The sequence below is a fragment of the Mytilus galloprovincialis genome, chromosome 4 (genome assembly GCF_965363235.1).
Source record: "Mytilus galloprovincialis chromosome 4, xbMytGall1.hap1.1, whole genome shotgun sequence".
NCBI classification, from domain to species: Eukaryota; Metazoa; Mollusca; class Bivalvia; order Mytilida; family Mytilidae; genus Mytilus; species Mytilus galloprovincialis.
The window spans coordinates 59,881,181-59,904,180 of record NC_134841.1 but is presented as its reverse complement, the minus strand read 5'-3'; the positions used below and the strand labels follow the sequence as shown (position 1 = coordinate 59,904,180).

Here is a 23,000-nt window from a genome sequence, read left to right as displayed (position 1 = left end):
TAACTTTGTCATGCAAACATTTCTTTCCCAATGTGCCTCTCTTTTTATCTCCCCTCCTTTGCAATAACTATTTCCCTTTTTCGTCGATCATTTATAATTAGGGATGGCAACAAGTACTCAAGTACTCGGGTACTCGGTTGGAAGGTCGAGTACTCGAGTACAGTTTTAGTACTCGGGTACTCGTTTGCCTGTTATACATCTTGAGATATTTCTCTTCACATTTCCACTGTCTTTAGTTCCGTTGAAATAGTTGAAATATCCCCCTCGTTATACTAAATAAAATCAATTAACAACATAATTATGTTTATCTGAGGCTACTATTTGTTATAGTAGTGTCAGTAACGTCCCTTCCTACCAAGGGAATGTTTACAAGTGCACAACTTGAAACAAAAAATAAAGTCAAACAGTCTTACGTCTGAAATTGTTGACCAGATCACATATCTAAACAAGAACAAAATCAAAGTGACCTGCGGTGAACCCTACGCAACTGATTAGAGACATTTTTAACGGTGTTTGTACACGGATCAACACTTTCATGGATTAATTATCAATGCATCACATGCTGTAAAAACTTACCTCTGTTTGTTAATCAAGACTTCTATGTAAATGTGATTGGTATAAGATGTACAATTAAATTAATTTAATTACTCTGTATTTGAAACTATAATTGTTTAATTTATAATTTAAAGATAGGCGAAAGTACGACAGCGACATTCAAACCCTAAATAAACTGACAACGTCATTGCTAAAAAATAAGAAACTCAGAAAGACGATAGTGCAAAAAACACACAGAAAAAGTAAGACTGAGAAAAATGCACAAGTAATTTGAAGTCCAATATTGTTGCTGACAAATTAATGGAGAAGTCGTATTATAAAAAATACCAACTCCTCAGGAACAGATGGTACTTATATTGTCTACTTTGTCGGACTTTATTGCAATTTGGTTCATAAACACGTACACAAACAATAATTGCTATTATGATAGGTTATTTGTAGAAACGGCAGTCGGTAATTCATTGTTTAATTGACACAAAAAACAGAGAACCAACCTATGTTTGTAGTACGTTTGACTTTCGTTTATATGTTTATGAAAGGTAATAACAAAAACACTGCATCAAACCTAAAATATTAACTTTTGATTGAATAGACGTTTAAGATTCATCCGAGTACTCGAGTATCTTGACCGAGTATCCGAGTATTAGATTTCGGATCTTTTGACATCCCTATTTATAATAGATAAAAAAAAATGAAGAAACTATACTAATTCAAGAAATCCACTTCAAGGATTATTTTTTTTTAAGAATGATAAATAACGACATTTGTATTATTATATGTACATGTAATAGATGAATACATAATGAAGGTGTTAATGGGTGTACATTCATGACGAATAATGGTTAGTTAGTAATTAGTAATTTGAGACCTCTGACAAATCACGGTAAAATTTAAATCAATTTGATGCTAACGGTAACTGAAAATGACCGCTTGTCGCCTGACAGTAAAGGATATTATTACCCTCAATAATGCTACATGTAATTGTTTTGTCTTTCTTTGTACCATGCATGCATGAAAAGGGTTTATTTTCACTTGTTCATAATTTTGTCATTTTTTTCAGCGTCAGCGACCAAATGGTTCAATATATTGGTGGTGCTCTGGACGTTCAAACAAATCTAGATGTCCAGCAACAGTTATCCAGTCTGGTTCAAATTTCAGACCAGGTTCTCATCAACACAACCATGACTCAGCTCCTGGAGCAATTATCAAACTGAAGATAGTTTCACAGGTATTTACCTATTAATTTTTATAACATACCTATGTAAATATCATTACCGAGGAACATAATTTAAAATAACAGTTTACATTTCCATGTTATCAACATTTAGAATTATTTGAAAGATGTACAAAAAAGGCGATGTGGTATGATTTCAAAGTAGACAACTATCAACCAGAGTTCAACTGACATAGATAGAAAGAAACTATTTATATAAATTAATATTTGTTCCAGTAAATTTTACTAAATTGATCTTGTGTCATATGAAATCAAACTTAACATATTTTTCCATTCACAGTCTAAGCAAGAAGCCACAACCAATGCCTTCAAGCCAGCAGCACACATAGTCAATGATGCCATGGTTAGTCATTCCGACCATACAGCCCCAGCAGGTAGCAGACCTTATGTATACAACCTTCAGACGTCCACTAACCGTCTACGTGAGAAAAGCAGACCAAAAGATCCAACAGATTTAAACTTTGAGGTATGATTTGAACTAGTTGAATGGTTTCTTCCAGTATTATCAGAATATTTACAATAATTATATGATATGTAATTCATTATCCGAAAATATAAACAAAATTGATATATGATATAAGATGTGGTATGAGTGCCAATGAGACATAATTGAAGTGTAAAAACACAGCTCAGCAACATGAAGATTAGTGCGTCCTTCAACAATGTGCAATTATTTATCCGAAAATATAATAAAATTGATATAAGAAGATGTGGTATGAGTGCCAATGAGACATAATTGAAGTGTAAAAACAACATTGTGCAAAACCCAACCTCACAGCAAATATAAAACATTTTATAGCATTATACATTGTACTAATTTGTTTATTACAATAAATTTACATTGTACTAATTTGTTTATTACAATAAATATACATTGTAATATAATAGTATTTATTCCCTATTTTAGATCAACTATGACTTTCTACCAGAGAACTTTTTCAAGAAAGATGTTGTTGTTGACAGCAATCGACACCTTGTTTTTGCCACTGATAGCCAGTTAGACACCTTATCCTCAGCCAAAGTGTGGTACATGAATGCAACTTTCAAGATCATCAGTAAACCCGATGATTTTCTACCAGATGTTTTCGATACACCCATTCATTCGTACTGGTGAAGATAACTAACAATTATGTCATAGGAAAGATTTTGAAGTTGAAGCAAAGGAAAAAAAAAATATGAAACAAGTATAACATTTTAAACTTAATAAAAATAAATTAAATAGTCCTGAGTCTGAATCCGAGACAGGTTTTTTTTTATCACTTTCCTATTTTCTTGTGTTAAGATGACTAATTGGTAAATTTTAAAAAGCTCAAACAGGTGCAATATTTTAAGCACGTAAACACTAAATTAATTACAATGCTTCATAGATAAGACATTTACATATGTAGTGCAGAAGATCTCATGTTTTTATCTCATGTTTTATCTCATGTTTTTGTGCTCTTTGCCATTTGGGCATTATGATTGTTTTTAGTAGTGCTTTCTGTTTATATTGTTTTGTATATGCATACCAACAGTACAATAAAATATTTATTAAGTCTGTTTTTTTTTTTTAATTATTCATGATTGAGTAATTGTTTATTATGCACATGTGGACTAAGCGTCTTTGAAACAGTCTCACCAAGACACACAACACATAAAAATGAAATGCCATACATAATAATCTTCCATGAGGTACAAAAAGCATACATAGCAGGCGCGTAGCTACGTTTACGTCAAAACGCCCGGTGTCATATGGTATTTTGAACCCCCTAAAAAATGAACCCGGGGTCAAAATACCATGCGGTAAAATGACCCCGGGGTCATTATACCGCATGGTATTTTGACCCCGGGGTCATTTTTCACATATGGTATTTTGAACCCCCCTGCGGTATATTGAACCCCCCTGTTTTTGATAAATAGTATTGCAGATAATCTAATTTACAATTTATTGGCTATCATTTTTTTTAATTTGTGGTTTTAAGTAGGGGGTTCAATATACTGCAGGGGGGTCAAAATACCATGGCTAAGCAAAATTTTCAAAATATCTTTTCCAGCATGTTTAACACATACAAACCACTTATTGGAGTATTATAACTATGTTAAGGAGTTAGAATAGCTTGAATTTTTGAAATTCAAGGTCTATAGTAGGGGGTTCAATATACCGCAGGGGGGTCAAAATACCATGGCTAAGTAAAATTTTCAAAATATCTTTTCCAGTATATTAAATACATACAAACTACTTATTGGAGTAATATAACTATGTTAAGGATTTAGAATAGCTTGAATTTTTGAAATTCAAGGTTTATAGTAGGGGGTTCAATATACCGCAGGGGGGTCAAAATACCATGGCTAAGTAAAATTTTCAAAATATCTTTTCCAGTATATTAAATACATACAAACTACTTATTGGAGTATTATAACTATGTTAAGGAGTTGAATAGCTTGAATTTTTGAAATTCAAGGTCTATAGTAGGGGGTTCAATATACCGCAGGGGGGTCAAAATACCATGGCTAAGTAAAATTTTCAAACTATCTTTTCCAGTTTATTAAATACATACAAACTACTTATTGGAGTATTATAACTATGTTAAGGAGTTGAATAGCTTGAATTTTTATAGTAGGGGGTTCAATATACCGCAGGGGGGTCAAAATACCATGGCTAAGTAAAATTTTCAAACTATCTTTTCCAGTTTATTAAATACATACAAATTACTTATTGAAGTATTATAACTATGTTAAGGAGTTGGAATAGCTTGAATTTTTGAAATTCAATGTCTATAGTAGGGGGTTCAATATACCGCAGGGGGGTCAAAATACCATGGCTAAGTAAAATTTTCAAAATATATTTTCCAATATATTAAATACATACAAACTACTTATTGGAGTATTATAACTATGTTACGGAGTTAGAATAGCTTGAATTTTTGAAATTCAAGGTCTATAATAGGGGGTTCAATATACCGCAGGGGGGTCAAAATACCATGGCTAAGTAAAATTTTCAAAATATCTTTTCCAGTATATAAAATACATACAAACTACTTATTGGAGTAATATAACTATATTGAGGATTTAGAACAGCTTGAATTTTTGAAATTCAAAGTCTACAGTAGGGGTTTCAATATACCGCAGGGGGGTCAAAATACCATGGCTAAGTAGAATTTTCAAAATATCTTTTCCAGTATATTAAATACATACAAACTACTTATTGGAGTATTATAACTATGTTAAGGAGTTAGAATAGCTTGAATTTTTGAAATTCAAGGTCTATAGTAGGGGGTTCAATATACCGCAGGGGGGTCAAAATACCATGGCTAAGTAAAATTTTCAAAATATCTTTTCCAGTATATTAAATACATACAAACTACTTATTGGAGTATTATAACTATGTTCAGGAGTTAGAATAGCTTGAATTTTTGAAATTCAAGGTCTATAGTAGGGGGTTCAATATACCGCAGGGGGGTCAAAATACCATGGCTAAGTAAAATTTTCAAAATATCTTTTCCAGTATATTAAATACATACAAACTACTTATTGGAGTAATATAACTATGTTAAGGATTTAGAACAGCTTGAATTTTTGAAATTCAAGGTCTATAGTAGGGGGTTCAATATACCGCAGGGGGGTCAAAATACCATGGCTAAGTAAAATTTTCAAAATATCTTTTCCAGTATATTAAATACATACAAACTATTATTGGAGTATTATAACTATGTTAAGGAGTTAGAATAGCTTGAATTTTTGAAATTCAAGGTCTATAGTAGGGGGTTCAATATACCGCAGGGGGGTCAAAATACCATGGCTAAGTAAAATTTTCAAAATATCTTTTCCAGTATATTAAATACATACAAACTACTTATTGGAGTAATATAACTATGTTAAGGATTTAGAACAGCTTGAATTTTTGAAATTCAAAGTCTACAGTAGGGGGTTCAATATACCGCAGGGGGGTCAAAATACCATGGCTAAGTAAAATTCAAAACATCTTTTCCAGTATATCAAATATATACAAACTACTTATTGGAGTATTATAACTATGTTAAGGAGTTAGAATAGCTTGAATTTTTGAAATTCAAGGTCTATAGTAGGGGGTTCAATATACCGCAGGGGGGTCAAAATACCATGGCTAAGTAAAATTTTCAAAATATCTTTTCCAGTATATTAAAATACATACAAACTACTTATTGGAGTATTATAACTATGTTAAGGATTTAGAACAGCTTGAATTTTTGAAATTCAAAGTCTACAGTAGGGGGTTCAATATACCGCAGGGGGGTCAAAATACCATGGCTAAGTAAAATTTTCAAAACATCTTTTCCAGTATATCAAATATATACAAACTACTTATTGGAGTATTATAACTATGTTAAGGAGTAAGAATAGCTTGAATTTTTGAAATTCAAGGTCTATAGTAGGGGGTTCAATATACCGCAGGGGGGTCAAAATACCATGGCTAAGTAAAATTTTCAAAATATCTTTTTTAGTTTATTAAATACATACAAACTACTTATTGAAGTATTATAACTATGTTAAGGAGTTGGAACAGCGGGAATTTTTGAAATTCAAGGTCTATAGTAGGGGGTTCAATATACCGCAGGGGGGTCAAAATACCATGGCTAAGTAAAATTTTCAAAATATATTTTCCAGTATATTAAATACATACAAACTATTATTGGAGTATTATAACTATGTTAAGGAGTTAGAATAGCTTGAATTTTTGAAATTCAAGGTCTATAGTAGGGGGTTCAATATACCGCAGGGGGGTCAAAATACCATGGCTAAGTAAAATTTTCAAAATATCTTTTCCAGTATATTAAATACATACAAACTACTTATTGGAGTAATATAACTATGTTAAGGATTTAGAACAGCTTGAATTTTTGAAATTCAAAGTCTACAGTAGGGGGTTCAATATACCGCAGGGGGGTCAAAATACCATGGCTAAGTAAAATTCAAAACATCTTTTCCAGTATATCAAATATATACAAACTACTTATTGGAGTATTATAACTATGTTAAGGAGTTAGAATAGCTTGAATTTTTGAAATTCAAGGTCTATAGTAGGGGGTTCAATATACCGCAGGGGGGTCAAAATACCATGGCTAAGTAAAATTTTCAAAATATCTTTTCCAGTATATTAAAATACATACAAACTACTTATTGGAGTATTATAACTATGTTAAGGATTTAGAACAGCTTGAATTTTTGAAATTCAAAGTCTACAGTAGGGGGTTCAATATACCGCAGGGGGGTCAAAATACCATGGCTAAGTAAAATTTTCAAAACATCTTTTCCAGTATATCAAATATATACAAACTACTTATTGGAGTATTATAACTATGTTAAGGAGTAAGAATAGCTTGAATTTTTGAAATTCAAGGTCTATAGTAGGGGGTTCAATATACCGCAGGGGGGTCAAAATACCATGGCTAAGTAAAATTTTCAAAATATCTTTTTTAGTTTATTAAATACATACAAACTACTTATTGAAGTATTATAACTATGTTAAGGAGTTGGAACAGCTTGAATTTTTGAAATTCAAGGTCTATAGTAGGGGGTTCAATATACCGCAGGGGGGTCAAAATACCATGGCTAAGTAAAATTTTCAAAATATATTTTCCAGTATATTAAATACATACAAACTACTTATTGGAGTATTATAACTATGTTAAGGAGTTAGAATAGCTTGAATTTTTGAAATTCAAGGTCTATAGTAGGGGGTTCAATATACCGCAGGGGGGTCAAAATACCATGGCTAAGTAAAATTTTCAAAATATCTTTTCCAGTATATTAAATACATACAAACTACTTATTGGAGTAATATAACTATGTTAAGGATTTAGAACAGCTTGAATTTTTGAAATTCAAAGTCTACAGTAGGGGGTTAAATATACCGCATGGGGGTCAAAATACCATGGCTAAGTAGAATTTTCAAAATATCTTTTCCAGTATATTAAATACATACAAACTACTTATTGGAGTATTATAACTATGTTAAGGAGTTAGAATAGCTTGAATTTTTGAAATTCAAGGTCTATAGTAGGGGGTTCAATATACCGCAGGGGGGTCAAAATACCATGGCTAAGTAAAATTTTCAAAATATCTTTTCCAGTATATTAAATACATACAAACTACTTATTGGAGTATTATAACTATGTTAAGGAGTTAGAATAGCTTGAATTTTTGAAATTCAAGGTCTATAGTAGGGGGTTCAATATACCGCAGGGGGGTCAAAATACCATGGCTAAGTAGAATTTTCAAAATATCTTTTCCAGTATATTAAATACATACAAACTACTTATTGGAGTATTATAACTATGTTAAGGAGTTAGAATAGCTTGAATTTTTGAAATTCAAGGTCTATAGTAGGGGGTTCAATATACCGCAGGGGGTCAAAATACCATGGCTAAGTAAAATTTTCAAAATATCTTTTCCAGTATATTAAATACATACAAACTACTTATTGGAGTATTATAACTATGTTAAGGAGTTAGAATAGCTTGAATTTTTGAAATTCAAGGTCTATAGTAGGGGGTTCAATATACCGCATGGGGGTCAAAATACCATGGCTAAGTAAAATTTTCAAAATATCTTTTCCAGTATATTAAATACATACAAACTACTTATTGGAGTAATATAACTATGTTAAGGATTTAGAACAGCTTGAATTTTTGAAATTCAAAGTCTACAGTAGGGGTTCAATATACTGCAGGGGGTCAAAATACCATGGCTAAGTAAAATTTTCAAAACATCTTTTCCAGTATATCAAATATATACAAACTACTTATTGGAGTATTATAACTATGTTAAGGAGTTAGAATAGCTTGAATTTTTGAAATTCAAGGTCTATAGTAGGGGGTTCAATATACCGCAGGGGGTCAAAATACCATGGCTAAGTAAAATTTTCAAAATATCTTTTCCAGTATATTAAATACATACAAACTACTTATTGGAGTATTATAACTATGTTAAGGAGTTAGAATAGCTTGAATTTTTGAAATTCAAGGTCTATAGTAGGGGGTTCAATATACCGCAGGGGGGTCAAAATAGCATGGCTAAGTAGAATTTTCAAAATATCTTTTCCAGTATATTAAATACATACAAACTACTTATTGGAGTATTATAACTATGTTAAGGAGTTAGAATAGCTTGAATTTTTGAAATTCAAGGTCTATAGTAGGGGGTTTAATATACCGCAGGGGGGTCAAAATACCATGGCTAAGTAAAATTTTCAAAATATCTTTTCCAGTTTATTAAATACATACAAACTAATTATTGAAGTATTATAACTATGTTAAGGAGTTGGAACAGCTTGAATTTTTGAAATTCAAGGTCTATAGTAGGAGGTTCAATATACCGCAGGTGGGTCAAAATACCATGGGTAAGTAAAATGTTCAAAACATCTTTTCCATCATGTTCAATACATACAAACTACTTATTGGAGTATTATTACTATATGTTAAGGAGTTAAAATAGCTTGAATTTTTGAAATACAAGGTCGATAGTAGGGGGTTCAATATACCAAAGGAAGGTCAAAATACCATGGCGAGGTATGTATTAAACTTGTTGGAAAAGATATTTGAAAATTTTACTTTTCCATGGTATTTTGACCCCCCTGCAGTATATTGAACCCGTTACTCTAGACCTTTAATTCAAAAAATTTTGACAATTCTAACTTTTTTTATGTAGTTAGAATACACCAATAAGCAGTTTGTATGTATTAAACTTGCTGGAAAAGATATTTTGAAAATTTTACTATGCCATGGTATTTTGACCCCCCTGCATATATTGAACCCCCTACTCTTGGCCTTTAATTTCAGAAATTCTGGCAATTTAAACTCTTTTATGTAGTAAGAATACACCAATAAGTAGTTTGTATGTATTAAACTTGCTGGAAAAGATATTTTGAAAATTTTACTTTGCCATGGTATTTTGACCCCCCTGCGGTATATTGAACCCCCTACTCTAGGCCTTTAATTTCAGAAATTCTGGCAATTTAAACTCTTTTATGTAGTAAGAATACACCAATAAGTAGTTTGTATGTATTAAACTTGCTGGAAAAGATATTTTGAAAATTTTACTTTGCCATGGTATTTTGACCCCCCTGCGGTATATTGAACCCCCTACTCTAGGCCTTTAATTTCAGAAATTCTGGCAATTTGAACTCTTTTATGTAGTAAGAATACACCAATAAGTAGTTTGTATGTATTAAACTTGCTGGAAAAGATATTTTGAAAATTTTACTTTGCCATGGTATTTTGACCCCCCTGCGGTATATTGAACCCCCTACTCTAGGCCTTTAATTTCAGAAATTCTGGCAATTTGAACTCTTTTATGTAGTAAGAATACACCAATAAGTAGTTTGTATGTATTTAACTTGCTGGAAAAGATATTTTGAAAATTTTACTTTGCCATAGTATTTTGACCCACTGCGATATATTGAACCCCTTACTCTAGACAATTCAAAAAATTCTGGCAATTTTAACTCTTATATGTAGTTAATATACACCAACAAGTAGTTTGTATGTATTAAACTTGATGGAAAAGATATTTTGAAAATTTTACTTTGCCATGGTAGTTTGACCCCAGTCTGCGGTATATTGAACCCCTTACTCTAGACCTTTAATTAAAAAAATTCTGGCAATTCTAACTTTTTAGCTCACCTGTCCCGAAGGGACAAGTGAGCTTATGCCATCACTTGGCGTCCGTCGTCGTCCGTCGTCGTAAACTATTTCAACAATCTTCTCCTCTGAAACTACTGGGCCAAATACTTTCAAACTTTAACTGAATGTTCCTTAGGGTATCTAATTTATAAATTGTATCCGAAGTTTTGATCTATCAACAAACATGGTCGCCATTGCTAAAAATAGAACATAGGGGTCAAATGCAGTTTTTGGCTTATAACTCAAAAACCAAAGCATTTAGAGCAAATCTTACAGGGGTAATATTGTTTATCAGGTCAAGATCTATCTGCCCTGAAATTTTCAGATGAATCAGACAACCCGTTGTTGGGTTGCTGCCCCTGAATTGGTAATTTTAAGGAAATTTTGCTGTTTTTGGTTATTATCTTGAATATTATTATAGATAGAGATAAACTGTAAACAGGAATAATGTTCATCAAAGTAAGATTTACAAATAAGTCAACATGACGGAAATGGTCAGTTGACCCCTTTAGGAGTTATTGCCCTTTATAGTCAACACTTGAATTTTGATTAAAAAAAAAAAAAATCAATCTAAAGAAAATAAAAAGAACTTGTTAGACACACATCAGTTTTATAATTCTTTCTTCATTTGCTTGTAATTGGGGATCAAATAGATGAAATTTACTTTTCAGCCAAATGGTATCATATATATTATCTATTTGTTCATTTTCTGTCAAGTCTGAATCTATACTGTGAGTTCTATACTCACTTCTCATTTGTTTAAAGCAATTCATTATCTGCTGAGATTCGTTTTGTGGTTTACAGTTTAGTGGCCCCGGACGGTGACATATTATTTATGACTCAAAATCATGACATGGCGATCCTAGATTTCGTTGGCGGCGTCAATATTTAGGTTCAGTATCTTGTTCAACTGGTTTTTTTTAAATAACAATAACTTTACCAAACCTTTGTGAAATTTAACGATAGTTGAACAGAAACTGCTTATGGCCAAAAGAGTAAACTGACTGAGAGCATAGTATTGAAATTATATGGAGTTAATTTTCCAGTGTTTTACAGACAAAAATTAACAGGTACTAATAGATAATAGTCTGCATGGGGCTTACATTTTTTACACAATTTCTTTGTCAACATTTCATCGAATTAAATGAAACTTTAGCAGAATCCAAGCATTTTTTACATTTTTTGTTTAAAGCAAAGTTTTGAAAGTAAAATTTAGAATGCAAATAGGGAATTTGTTAAAGAGACAACAACCCGACCAAAGAGTAGACAACAACCAAAGGCCACCAATGGCAATGGGTCTTCAATGCAGCAAGTGTTTGACATGGACCCGTTTGGGGTCCGCCGACCCCTCACCAAGGTTCGGGCGTACACATGAAAATGACCTAGCTACGCCACTGCATAGTTATCTTCCATGCGGTACGAAATGGTATTACATATAAATATTCGATGAGGTACGAAATGGCATACATATTAATCTTCCATGAGGTACGAATTGTTATTACATGTTAATATTTGAAATGGTCAAGATACGAAATGGTCAGGGTATGAAATGGTTTTTGCAAAGTACGAAATGTGGGGTACGAAATGACTGTAATTCTTGTATATATCTGTAAACAAATAAAAATAAATATATTGGTTATTAAAAGTTTTATTAAATTTCTGCAAGCTACATCAAATTTTAATGAATTGGTACAGCACGGCTGATACCAATAAATAATTTTTTCAACAGTCTAAATATTTGGTTAATTGGTTATATTCTGAATGGCATATGCAATGGTAACCTTTAAAATTTATGTGCTCTTTTGTGGTTTTTTTATGATTTATAATACATGTCAATTCCAATGCACTGACTCCTGAGCTGATGATACTCTCGGAGACTAGGAGTCCACAAGCAGTGGCAGTATCTCTTCAGGGCTAGAAAATGAAAATCATATTTTATAAATTTGGTGTATTAGAGGGGCTTCTCAGATTCACCTTTGTCAGGAATATTCAATGTAAATTAAGACAGACAATAAACATTTATCTACCTCTTCTTTGTCTTTATTTTCTGTCTTCTGAAGTAAAAGTTCAGTCTGTTTTTCTTCACTTGTTGATTCGGACTGTTGGATTTTATCTCCTCAGATTCCTATAATAAAACACACAGTTATTTTGCAATTACAATAATGAATTTCAGCAACCTTATTTAAACTTTTTCTGAACACTTAAATATGTGAGTATTTACATTATCAAGGGCAAAATACATTACAGCTATTTTTATACAACCACAAAACAATTTTTGGAATCATATAATGGTATGATGTCGTAGTCGTCTGCGTCCTTTGAAGACACATTGGTTTCCGGACAATAACTTTAGTTTACATGAATGGATATTTGAAATTTTATAACAATGTATAAGAAGCCTCAATACCACGAAAAGAAGGTTGGGATTGATTTTCAGGATGATGGTTCCAACTGTTTATAACTGGAATAAGGGCCCCAAAAGAGGTCCTAAACAAGCATTTTTCTACTTTCAGGATAATAACTTGTGTATAAGTATTTCAATTGCTCTGAAATTATTCCACAATGTTTAATACCACAAGTAGAAGGTATGGTTTCAATTTGGGGGTTATGGTGCCAACAGTTTTGGAATTAAGGGCCAAAAACACATTTTTGTAGTTTCTGGACAATAGTTTGTATGTAAGAGTATGGATCTATCTGACATTGTACCACAAGGTTTCATATCACAAAAGGAAGGCTTGGATTGAGTTTGGGGGTTGATACCCCATTCATGCAGGAATTGGATCCAAAAACTAGAGGCTCTAAAGAGCCTGTGTCGCTCACCTTGGTCTATGTGAATATTAAACAATGGACAGATGGATTCATGACAAAATTGTGTTTTGGTGATGGTGATGTGTTTGTAGATCTTACTTTACTAAACATTCTTGCTGCTAACAATTATCTCTATCTATAACAGTACTTTCTGTGGAAAATGTTATTGAAAATCTTCAAATTTTAAGAAAATTGTTAAAAATTGACTATGAAGGGCAATAACTCCTTAGGGGGTCAATTGACTATTTTGGTCATACTGACTTATTTTTAGTTCTTACTTTGCTGTACATTATTGATGTCTACAGTTTACCTCTATCTATAATAATATTCAAGATAATAACAAAAAAACAACAAAATTTCCACAAAATTACCAATTCAGGGGCAGCAACCTAACAACCGATTATCCGATTCATCTGAAAATTCCAGGGCAGATAGATCGTGACCTGTTCAATAATTTTGCTTCCTGTCAGATTTGCTCTTAATGCTTTGGTTTTTGAGTTATACTGCATTTTACCCCCATGTTCAATTTTTAGCCATGGCGGCCATCTTGGTTTGTTGGCCGAGTTACTGGACACATTTTTTAACTAGATACCCCAATGATGATAATGGCTAAGTTTGGTTAAATTTGGCCCAGTAGTTTCAGAGGAGAAGATTTTTCTAAAAGATTACTAAGATTTACGAAAAATGGTTAAAAATTGACTATAAAGGGCAATAACTCCTAAAGTGGTCAACTGACCATTTTGGTCATATTGACTTATTTGTAGATCTTACTTTGCTGAACATTTTGCTGTTTACAGTTTATCTCTATCTATAATAATATTCAAGATAATAACCAAAAACAGCAATATTTCCTTAAAATTACCATTTCAGGGGCAGCAACCCAACAACAGAATGTCCGATTCATCTGAAAATTTCAAGGCAGATAGATCTTGAACTGATGAACAATTTACCTCTATCAGATTTGCTCTAAATGCTTTGGTTTTTGAGTTATGAGCCAAAAACTGCATTTTAGCCCTATGTTCTATTTTTACCCATGTCGGCCATCTTGGTTGGTTGGGCGGGGCACCGGACACATTTTTTAAACTAGATACCCCAATGATGATTATGACCAAGTTTGGTTAAATTTGGCCCAGTAGTTTCAGAGGAGAAGATTTTTCTAAAAGATTACTAAGATTTACGAAAAATGGTTAAAAATTTATTATAAAGGGCAATAACTCTTAAAGTGGTCAACTGACCATTTTGGTCATGTTAACAAATTTGTAGATCTTACTTTGCTGAACATTATTGCTGTTTACAGTTTATCTCTATCTATAATAATATTCAAGATAATAACCAAAAACAGCAAAATTTCCTTAAAATTACCAATTCAGGGGCAGCAACCCAACAACGGAATGTTCGATTCATCTGAAAATTGCAAGGCAGATAGATCTTGACCTGATGAACAATTTTACCCCATGTCAGGGTTGCTCTAAATGCTTTGGTTTTTAAGTTGTAAACCAAAAACTGCATTTTACTCCTATGTTCTATTTTTAGCCATGGCGGCCATCTTGGTTGGTTGGCAGGGTCACCGGACACAATTTTTAAACTAAATACCCGAATGATGATTGTGGCCAAGTTTGATTTAATTTGGTCCAGTAGTTTCAGAGGAGAAGATTTTTGTAAAAGATAACTAAGATTTAAGAACTAGAGGCTCTAAAGAGCCTGTGTCGCTCACCTTGGTCTATGTGAATATTCAACAAAGGACACAGATGGATTCATGACAAAATTGTGTTTTGGTGATGGCGATGTGTTTGTAGATCTTACTTTACTGAATATTCTTGCTGCTTACAATTATCTCTTTCTATAATGATTGGCCCAGTAGTTTCAGTGGAAAATGTTAGTAAAATTTACAAAGTTTATGAAAATTGTTTTAAAAAAATTGACTATAAAGGACAATAACTCCTTAGGGGTCAATTGACCATTTCAATCATATTGACTTATTTGTAAATCTTACTTTGCTGAACATTATTGCTGTTTACAGTTTATCTCTATCTATAATAATATTCAAGATAACCAAAAACAGCAAAATTTCCTTAAAATTACCAATTCAGGGGCAGCATGCCAGCAACTCAACAATGGGTTGTCAAATTCATCTTCAAATTTCAGGGCAGAAAGATCTTGACCTGATTAACAATTTTACCCTATGTCAGATTTGCTCTAAATGCTTTGGTTCTTGAGTTATAGGCCAAAATCTTCGTTCATTTTACCCCTATGTTCTATTTTTAGCCATGGCAGCCATCTTGGTTGGATGGCCAGGTCACCGGACACATTTTTTAAACTAGATACCCCACAGATGATTGTGGCCAAGTTTGGATTAATTTGGCCCAGTAGTTTCAGAGGATAAGATTTTTGTAAAAGATTACTAAGATTTACGAAAAATGTTTAAAAATTTACTATAAAAGGAAATAACTCCTAAATAGGTCAACTGACCATTTTGGTCATGTTAACTTATTTGTAAATCTTACTTTGCTGAACATTATTGCTGTTTACAATTTATCTCTATCTATAATAATATTCAAGATAATAAACAACTAGAGGCTCTAAAGAGCCTGTGTCGCTCACCTTGGTCTATGTGAATACTAAACAAAGGACACAGATGGATTCAAGACAAAATTGTGGTTTGGTGATGGTGATGTGTTTGTAGATATTACTTTACTGAACATTCTTGCTGCTTACAATTATCTCTATCTATAATGAACTTGACCCAGTAGTTACAGTGGAAAATGTTAGTAAAATTTTACAAATTTTGTGAAAATTGTTAAAAAAAAATGACTATATAAAGGGCAATAACTCCTTAGGGGTCAATTGACCATTTTGGTCATGTTGACTTCTTTTTAGGTCTTACTTTGCTGTACATTATTGCTGTTTACAGTTTATCTCTATCAATAATAATATTCAAGATAATAACCAAAAACAGCAAAATTTCCTTAAAATTACCATTTCAGGGGCAGCAACCCAACAACGAAATGTCCGATTCATCTGAAAATTTCAGGGCAGATAGATCTTGACGTGATGAACAATATTACCCCTGTTAGATTTGCTCTAAATGCTTTGGTTTTTGAGTTATAAACCAAAAACTGCATTTTACCCCTATGTTCTAATTTTAGGTGTGGCGGCCATCTTGGTTAGTTGGCCGGGTCACCGGACACATTTTTTAAACTAGAAACCCCAATGATGATTGTGGCCAAGTCTGGATTAATTTGGCCCAGTAGTTTCAGAGGAGAAGATTTTTGTAAAAGATTACTAAGATTTACGAAAAATGGTTAAAAATTGACTATAAAGAGCAATAACTCCTAAATTGGTCAACTGACCATTTTAGTCATGTTGACTTTTTTGTAAATCTTACTTTGCTGAACATTATTGCTGTTTACAGTTTATCTCTATCTATAATAATATTCAAGATAATAACCAAAAACAGTAAAATTTCCTAAAAATTACCAATTCAGGGGCAGCAACCCAACAACAGGTTGTCCGATTCATCTGAAAATTTCAGGGCAGATAGATTTTGACCGGATGAACAATTTTATTCCATGTCAGATTTGCTCTAAATGCTTTGGTTTTTGAGTTATAAGCGAAAAACTGCATTTTACCCCCATGTTCTATTTTTAGCCATGGCGGCCATTTTGGTTGGTTGACCGGGTCACCAGACACATTTTTAAAACTAGATACCCCAATGATGATTGTGGCCATGTTTGGTTTAATTTGGCCCAGTAGTTTCAGAGGAGAAGATTTTTCTAAAAGATGACTAAGATTTACGAAAAATGGTTAAAAATTGACTATAAAGGGCAATAACTCCTAAAGTGGTCAACTGACCATTTTGATCATGTTGACTTATTTGTAGATCTTACTTTGCTGAACATTATTGCTGTTTACAGTTTATCTCTATCTATAATAATATTCAAGATAATAACCAAAAACAGCAAAATTTTCTTAAAATTACCATTTCAGGGGCAGCAACCCAACAACGAAATGTCCGATTCAACTGAAAATTTCAGGGCAGATAGATCTTGACGTGATGAACAATATTACCCCTGTTAGATTTGCTCTAAATGCTTTGGTTTTTGAGTTATAAGCCAAAAACTGCATTTTACCCCTATGTTCTAATTTTAGGTGTGGCGGCCATCTTGGTTAGTTGGCCGGGTCACCGGACACATTTTTTAAACTAGAAACCCCAATGATGATTGTGGCCAAGTCTGGATTAATTTGGCCCAGTAGTTTCAGAGGAGAAGATTTTTGTAAAAGATTACTAAGATTTACGAAAAATGGTTAAAAATTGACTATAAAGAGCAATAACTCCTAAATTGGTCAACTGACCATTTTAGTCATGTTGACTTTTTTGTAAATCTTACTTTGCTGAACATTATTGCTGTTTACAGTTTATCTCTATCTATAATAATATTCAAGATAATAACCAAAAACAGTAAAATTTCCTAAAAATTACCAATTCAGGGGCAGCAACCCAACAACAGGTTGTCCGATTCATCTGAAAATTTCAGGGCAGATAGATTTTGACCGGATGAACAATTTTATTCCATGTCAGATTTGCTCTAAATGCTTTGGTTTTTGAGTTATAAGCGAAAAACTGCATTTTACCCCCATGTTCTATTTTTAGCCATGGCGGCCATTTTGGTTGGTTGACCGGGTCACCAGACACATTTTTAAAACTAGATACCCCAATGATGATTGTGGCCATGTTTGGTTTAATTTGGCCCAGTAGTTTCAGAGGAGAAGATTTTTCTAAAAGATGACTAAGATTTACGAAAAATGGTTAAAAATTGACTATAAAGGGCAATAACTCCTAAAGTGGTCAACTGACCATTTTGATCATGTTGACTTATTTGTAGATCTTACTTTGCTGAACATTATTGCTGTTTACAGTTTATCTCTATCTATAATAATATTCAAGATAATAACCAAAAACAGCAAAATTTTCTTAAAATTACCATTTCAGGGGCAGCAACCCAACAACGAAATGTCCGATTCAACTGAAAATTTCAGGGCAGATAGATCTTGACCTGTTGAACAATATTACCCCCATGTCAGATTTGCTCTAAATGCTTTGGTTTTTGAGTTATAAGCCAAAAACTGCATTTTACCCCTATGTTCTATTTATAGCCATGGCGGCCATCTTGGTTGGTTGGCCGGGTCACCGGACACATTTTTTAAACTAGATACCCCAATGATGATTGTGGCCAAGTTTGGTTAAATTTGGCCCAGTAGTTTCAGAGGAGAAGATTTTTGTAAAAGTTAACACAGGACGACGACGGACGACGCCGGACGACAAGTGATGAGAAAAGCTCACTTGGCCCTTTGGGCCAGGTGAGCTAAAAACAGTAAAATTTCCATAAAATTACCTATTCAGGGGCAGCAACCCAACAACGGGTTGTCCGATTCATCTGAAAATTTCAGGGCAGATAGATCTTGACCTGATAAACAATTTTACCCCATGTCAGATTTGCTCTAAATGCTTTGGTTTTTGAGTTATAAGCCAAAAACTGCATTTTACTCCGTTGTTCTATTTTTAGCCATGGCGGCCATCTTGGTTGGTTTGGCTGGTCACCGGACACAATTTTTAAACTAGATACCCTAATAATGATTTTGGCCATGTTTGGTTAAATTTGGCCCAGCAGTTTCAGAGGAGAAGATTTTTGTAAAAGTTAACGACGACGGACGCCGGATGACGACAAGTGATGAGAAAAGCTCACTTGGCCCTTCGGGCCAGGTGAGCTAAAAACAAGAATGTGTCTCTAGTACACAGATGCCCCATCCACACTTTCATTTTATTTGTTCAGTGGACCGTGAGAATGGGGTAAAACTCTAATTTGGCATTAAAATTAGAAAGATCATATCAGAGGGAAAATGTGTACTAAGTTTCATGTTGATTGGACTTCAACTTCATCAAAAACTACCTCGACTGAACACTTTAATCTGAAGCGGGACAGACGGACGAACGAAGGAACAGACGCAGACCAGAAAACATAATGCCCATAAATGGGACATAAAAATTAATCTTAATTTCCTGTCAGTATGCACATCTACATAATATTTTTTTATTATCTACAAAGTTTCATGAAATTCTATTGTGTAGTTTCAGAGGAGTTGTAGTACATTAATGTAAATAAGTTCAAAGGGATGTAACTCCAAGTAAAAAAATTGAATCCTAATTTCCTGTCGATATGCACAACTACATTGTATGTCCTTATTATCTAAAAAGGTTTTGTGAATCCTGTTGTGTGGTTTGAGAGGAGTTGTGATGACAAGAAACAGGATGGACGGACGGAGAGGGCAAAAACCCTCCGCAACTTCAATGCATAGGGTTTAATAATGCTTCTTTGTGCCCTTTTTTATGCTCTTAATTCGTTAACTATTGGGACCATAATCCTCAACCTTCCTTTTATGGTTTCAAACTTTGCGTTAAAATTACAGGAAACTAAATATCTTCAGACGTCGCTGACGACAACAACATGATACCAATATACCACCTCAAATTTTGTTTACGGTTGTATAAAAAGTAAATACATGTGTAGATTACACAAAGTATCACAAGAATTCAATTGTGGTTAAAATCAAACTAAGTTTGAGTTGGAATCCTTTGAACCTTTATGTGGACCAATTTAAAAAAGCAAACAAAAAATCTTTAAAATTAAGAAATAATTGATGCCAGCTATACTTTATTGTAGTTTTAACATGGGTAGGCATTATATTCGTGATTATTTTTGCCAGAGCTATAGCGAGGGCTAAAATAACATGACTATAATGCCTACCCATGTTAAAACTAAAATAAAGTATAGCTGGCATCAATTATTTCGATTCTGATTAGGACAATTACGGTAATTTCTATGTTAGCTGTGTACAAGGGTACAATATTTGTGTAGGCTCTTCCATCAACCTCCCTGTCGATTTTTATCCAACTAGTTTAAACCAGTTTAATTTCACAAAGTTGTGTATTTCTAAAATTTAAAATTGAAACAGAAATTAACAAATTTATTAACTTAAACAATATTTGTGTCACAAAATAACAGAAAAGTTATAATACAACGTCTTTTTCTTTGAGGTCAATTTCTGACACGCACATTTTCAAGTCAGTTGTCAATGGCGGTGGACGCACAAGGAGAATCGAGTAGGTCGATCTTTATTTACTAAATTAATTTTGTAAATGTAGCATTGGTAAATATGTTCATATCTGATAGAGGATTCCTTGATAAAGTTGTGCAGCTAGCTGGCATTCGAGACTTGGCAGGAGGGGCCATTTGACAGAGATTCATTTATACTTGAGGTAGTCCAAATAATTACGACGTTGCGGTAGCTACACCCTGTAAAGTTGATAAAAGGGCACGTACGCCTTTGTCATCTGACAATTTCAAATGCTGTATTACATGATGCTTAAAATTAATACTGAGAGACAATCTTGTTGCATTTGTAAAATGTATTGGAAACCTTGGTGGTATATTGGTAATTACGCCTATTTTTTTTATAGGAGAATGGGGTTCGATTCCCTGCTAGGGTCAATCCATTTTATCATAAATATGAAACAATTTTGTCATTTCAGTACAACAGTTATTATTAACCTATACTTTATTTTATATTTTATCGTCAGATCATATGTTTCAATGAAATTATTATATACATGCCTTTTAACAAGATAGATGAAACGTGTTTTTCAGTGGGAGGGGTTTTGAAGTTAGAACAGCCAACATGAACGTTGCGGTATCTAGGTCAAATATGTCAATTTCGAATTGTAACACATTGTTGTCATTGTAAAAGTATTAGTAACAATATGTGTATCATATTTTAGTGTTTGAAAGTGTCCCAAGTTAATGAAATACATTAAATGCGTATACCAATTTAATAAAATTCATTTTTCTGCCGTAGTCAATATACGCATGTGTAAACTAATTTTATTGGATAATAAAGTATGGTTTCTTTACAAAGCTAAAGAAGCATGTCATATTAGAATTTAGATTATTTTTTTCAATTAAGCACATCTAGGTCCCCTAGAAATAATTTTTTGTTGAGGTCAAATAAAGTTTAATTTTGGACCTTTTAGACATAAACAGTGACCCTATTTGAAAATTAGGCACAAAAGGTATTGACAAGCTTATACAGAGATATTTCTTGCATTATGAAATTTTGACATGGTTAAATGAATATTTTGAAATTAAAAGTGCAATATTTTGAACATGTTTACAACATATAACAAATATCAAGTCAAAATCTTCAGTCATGACGAAAAAAATCTGGGAAACTGATCAAACTGATTATGCAAGTGAATTTTTTGAAGTTCAATAATAATTCTGCACAAAATTATCAGATCAGAACAAAAATCAAAATTGATCTGTAACTTGTCATGATAAAACAATATACCAAATATCAAATCAATATCTTCAAGCATGCAGGAAAAAGTGTGGAAAACTGATTTGCCGTACTGACAGAATGGACATGCAGATCGAGGGTCCGAGGAAACAGTTATTTCGTGGTGCATTTCCTCAAGACAATAAATGGAAATAAAAAAATCCCACCTGCAGTTTCTCAATAAAATTCTTACAGTGTGTTGTTCTACTTTTGGGACAAATTATATCAAAATTATAGAAAACTTTATCGGCTCTAACTCACAATACGGACACATGTACACTAGGGAACATAATTGTGGACAACAAATATTCAAGGGACAATAACTGTGTACTCAGCCCAGAGTGCAAACCTTAAGTTCACTTCGCCTTCAACAGTAGGGGACTAATAAATTGTTTGCAAACTAGAGAATCCTTGTATTTTGGCCATTAAAGTTAGGACAGTTAAGGTTTTCATTTTACCTGTGTGTTACAGCTTGCAGCATCTTCTTCCTGATATTCATCATTTTTGTTCTGTTGGAAATCACAGGAAATATTGTCTGGGCTTGCTTTCTGTATCATAATAAAAGAAATAGATTGTATACATCAAATGAACTTAGGGCAATATTATATATATATGAATTTACAATATTCACATACATGTAATATTGACCTCATGTGACTTATTTTGTAATTTACACAAAGCTTATTTATAGCTAAAACAAATATAAAGGGATGTAAAAATTGGTCAAATACTTGAAATTGGTTAACAGATTTATCTTTTGCAAAATCCTGTTTATATTTTCATCAGAAAATATTACTTTCCTAATTATGCTAATGCGTGTTACAAATTTTTTTCTCAATATTTTAAATCTTGCTATTTTTTTCTGGAGTTCAGAAGAAAAATGAAGAAGCTAAGTATTGGAGGCTTTTCTTAAATAGCTTTAAAGGAAGGATCATCTTCATCAACATGTTACATGCATGATGATGCATATTATTGGCAGTTTAGTGTATTTGCATGTTAGTCATTTACGAACCAATAATTTGTTGCAATGTTAGAAAAATATGCAATTTTGATAATGTCAGTACATACATGTAACTGCTCCATTCTCCTGTTTTACTTGGAGAAAAAAACTAGAGGCTCTAAAGAGCCTGTGTCGCTCACCTTGGTCTATGTGAATATTAAACAAAGGAAGCAGATGGATTCATGACAAAATTGTGTTTTGGTGATGGTGATGTGTTTGTACATCTAACTTTACTAAACAGTCTTGCTGCTTACAATTATCTCTATCTATAATGAACTTGGCCCAGTAGTTTCAGTGGAAAATATTCATAAAAATTTACAAATTTTATGAAAATTGTTAAAAATTTACTATAAAGGACAATAACTGCTTAGGG

General features: G+C 32.8%; 1 protein-coding gene and 1 long non-coding RNA gene across 3 annotated transcripts in view; one reads left to right on the top strand and one right to left on the bottom strand.

Moving 5' to 3' along the window:
• LOC143072575 (uncharacterized) overlaps positions 1–23,000 on the bottom strand; it is a 52,570-nt gene that overhangs the window by 17,118 nt on the left and 12,452 nt on the right. Inside the window, exons 3-4 of the mRNA XM_076247584.1 lie at positions 22,086–22,175; positions 12,456–12,553 (exon numbers count right to left, since the gene is read on the bottom strand). Of these exons, the coding sequence (XP_076103699.1) occupies positions 12,456–12,553; positions 22,086–22,175 (188 nt within the window). The remainder of the gene's footprint in view (positions 1–12,455; positions 12,554–22,085; positions 22,176–23,000) is intronic.
• Positions 1,179–3,326, top strand: LOC143072577 (uncharacterized). 2 transcript variants are annotated; one of them, XR_012977243.1, is made up of 3 exons: positions 1,179–1,783; positions 2,070–2,255; positions 2,697–3,326. It is a non-coding gene; the product is annotated as an uncharacterized LOC143072577 (long non-coding RNA). The 2 variants fall into 2 exon arrangements; XR_012977242.1 differs by having other exon boundaries at positions 1,182–1,783; positions 2,076–2,255.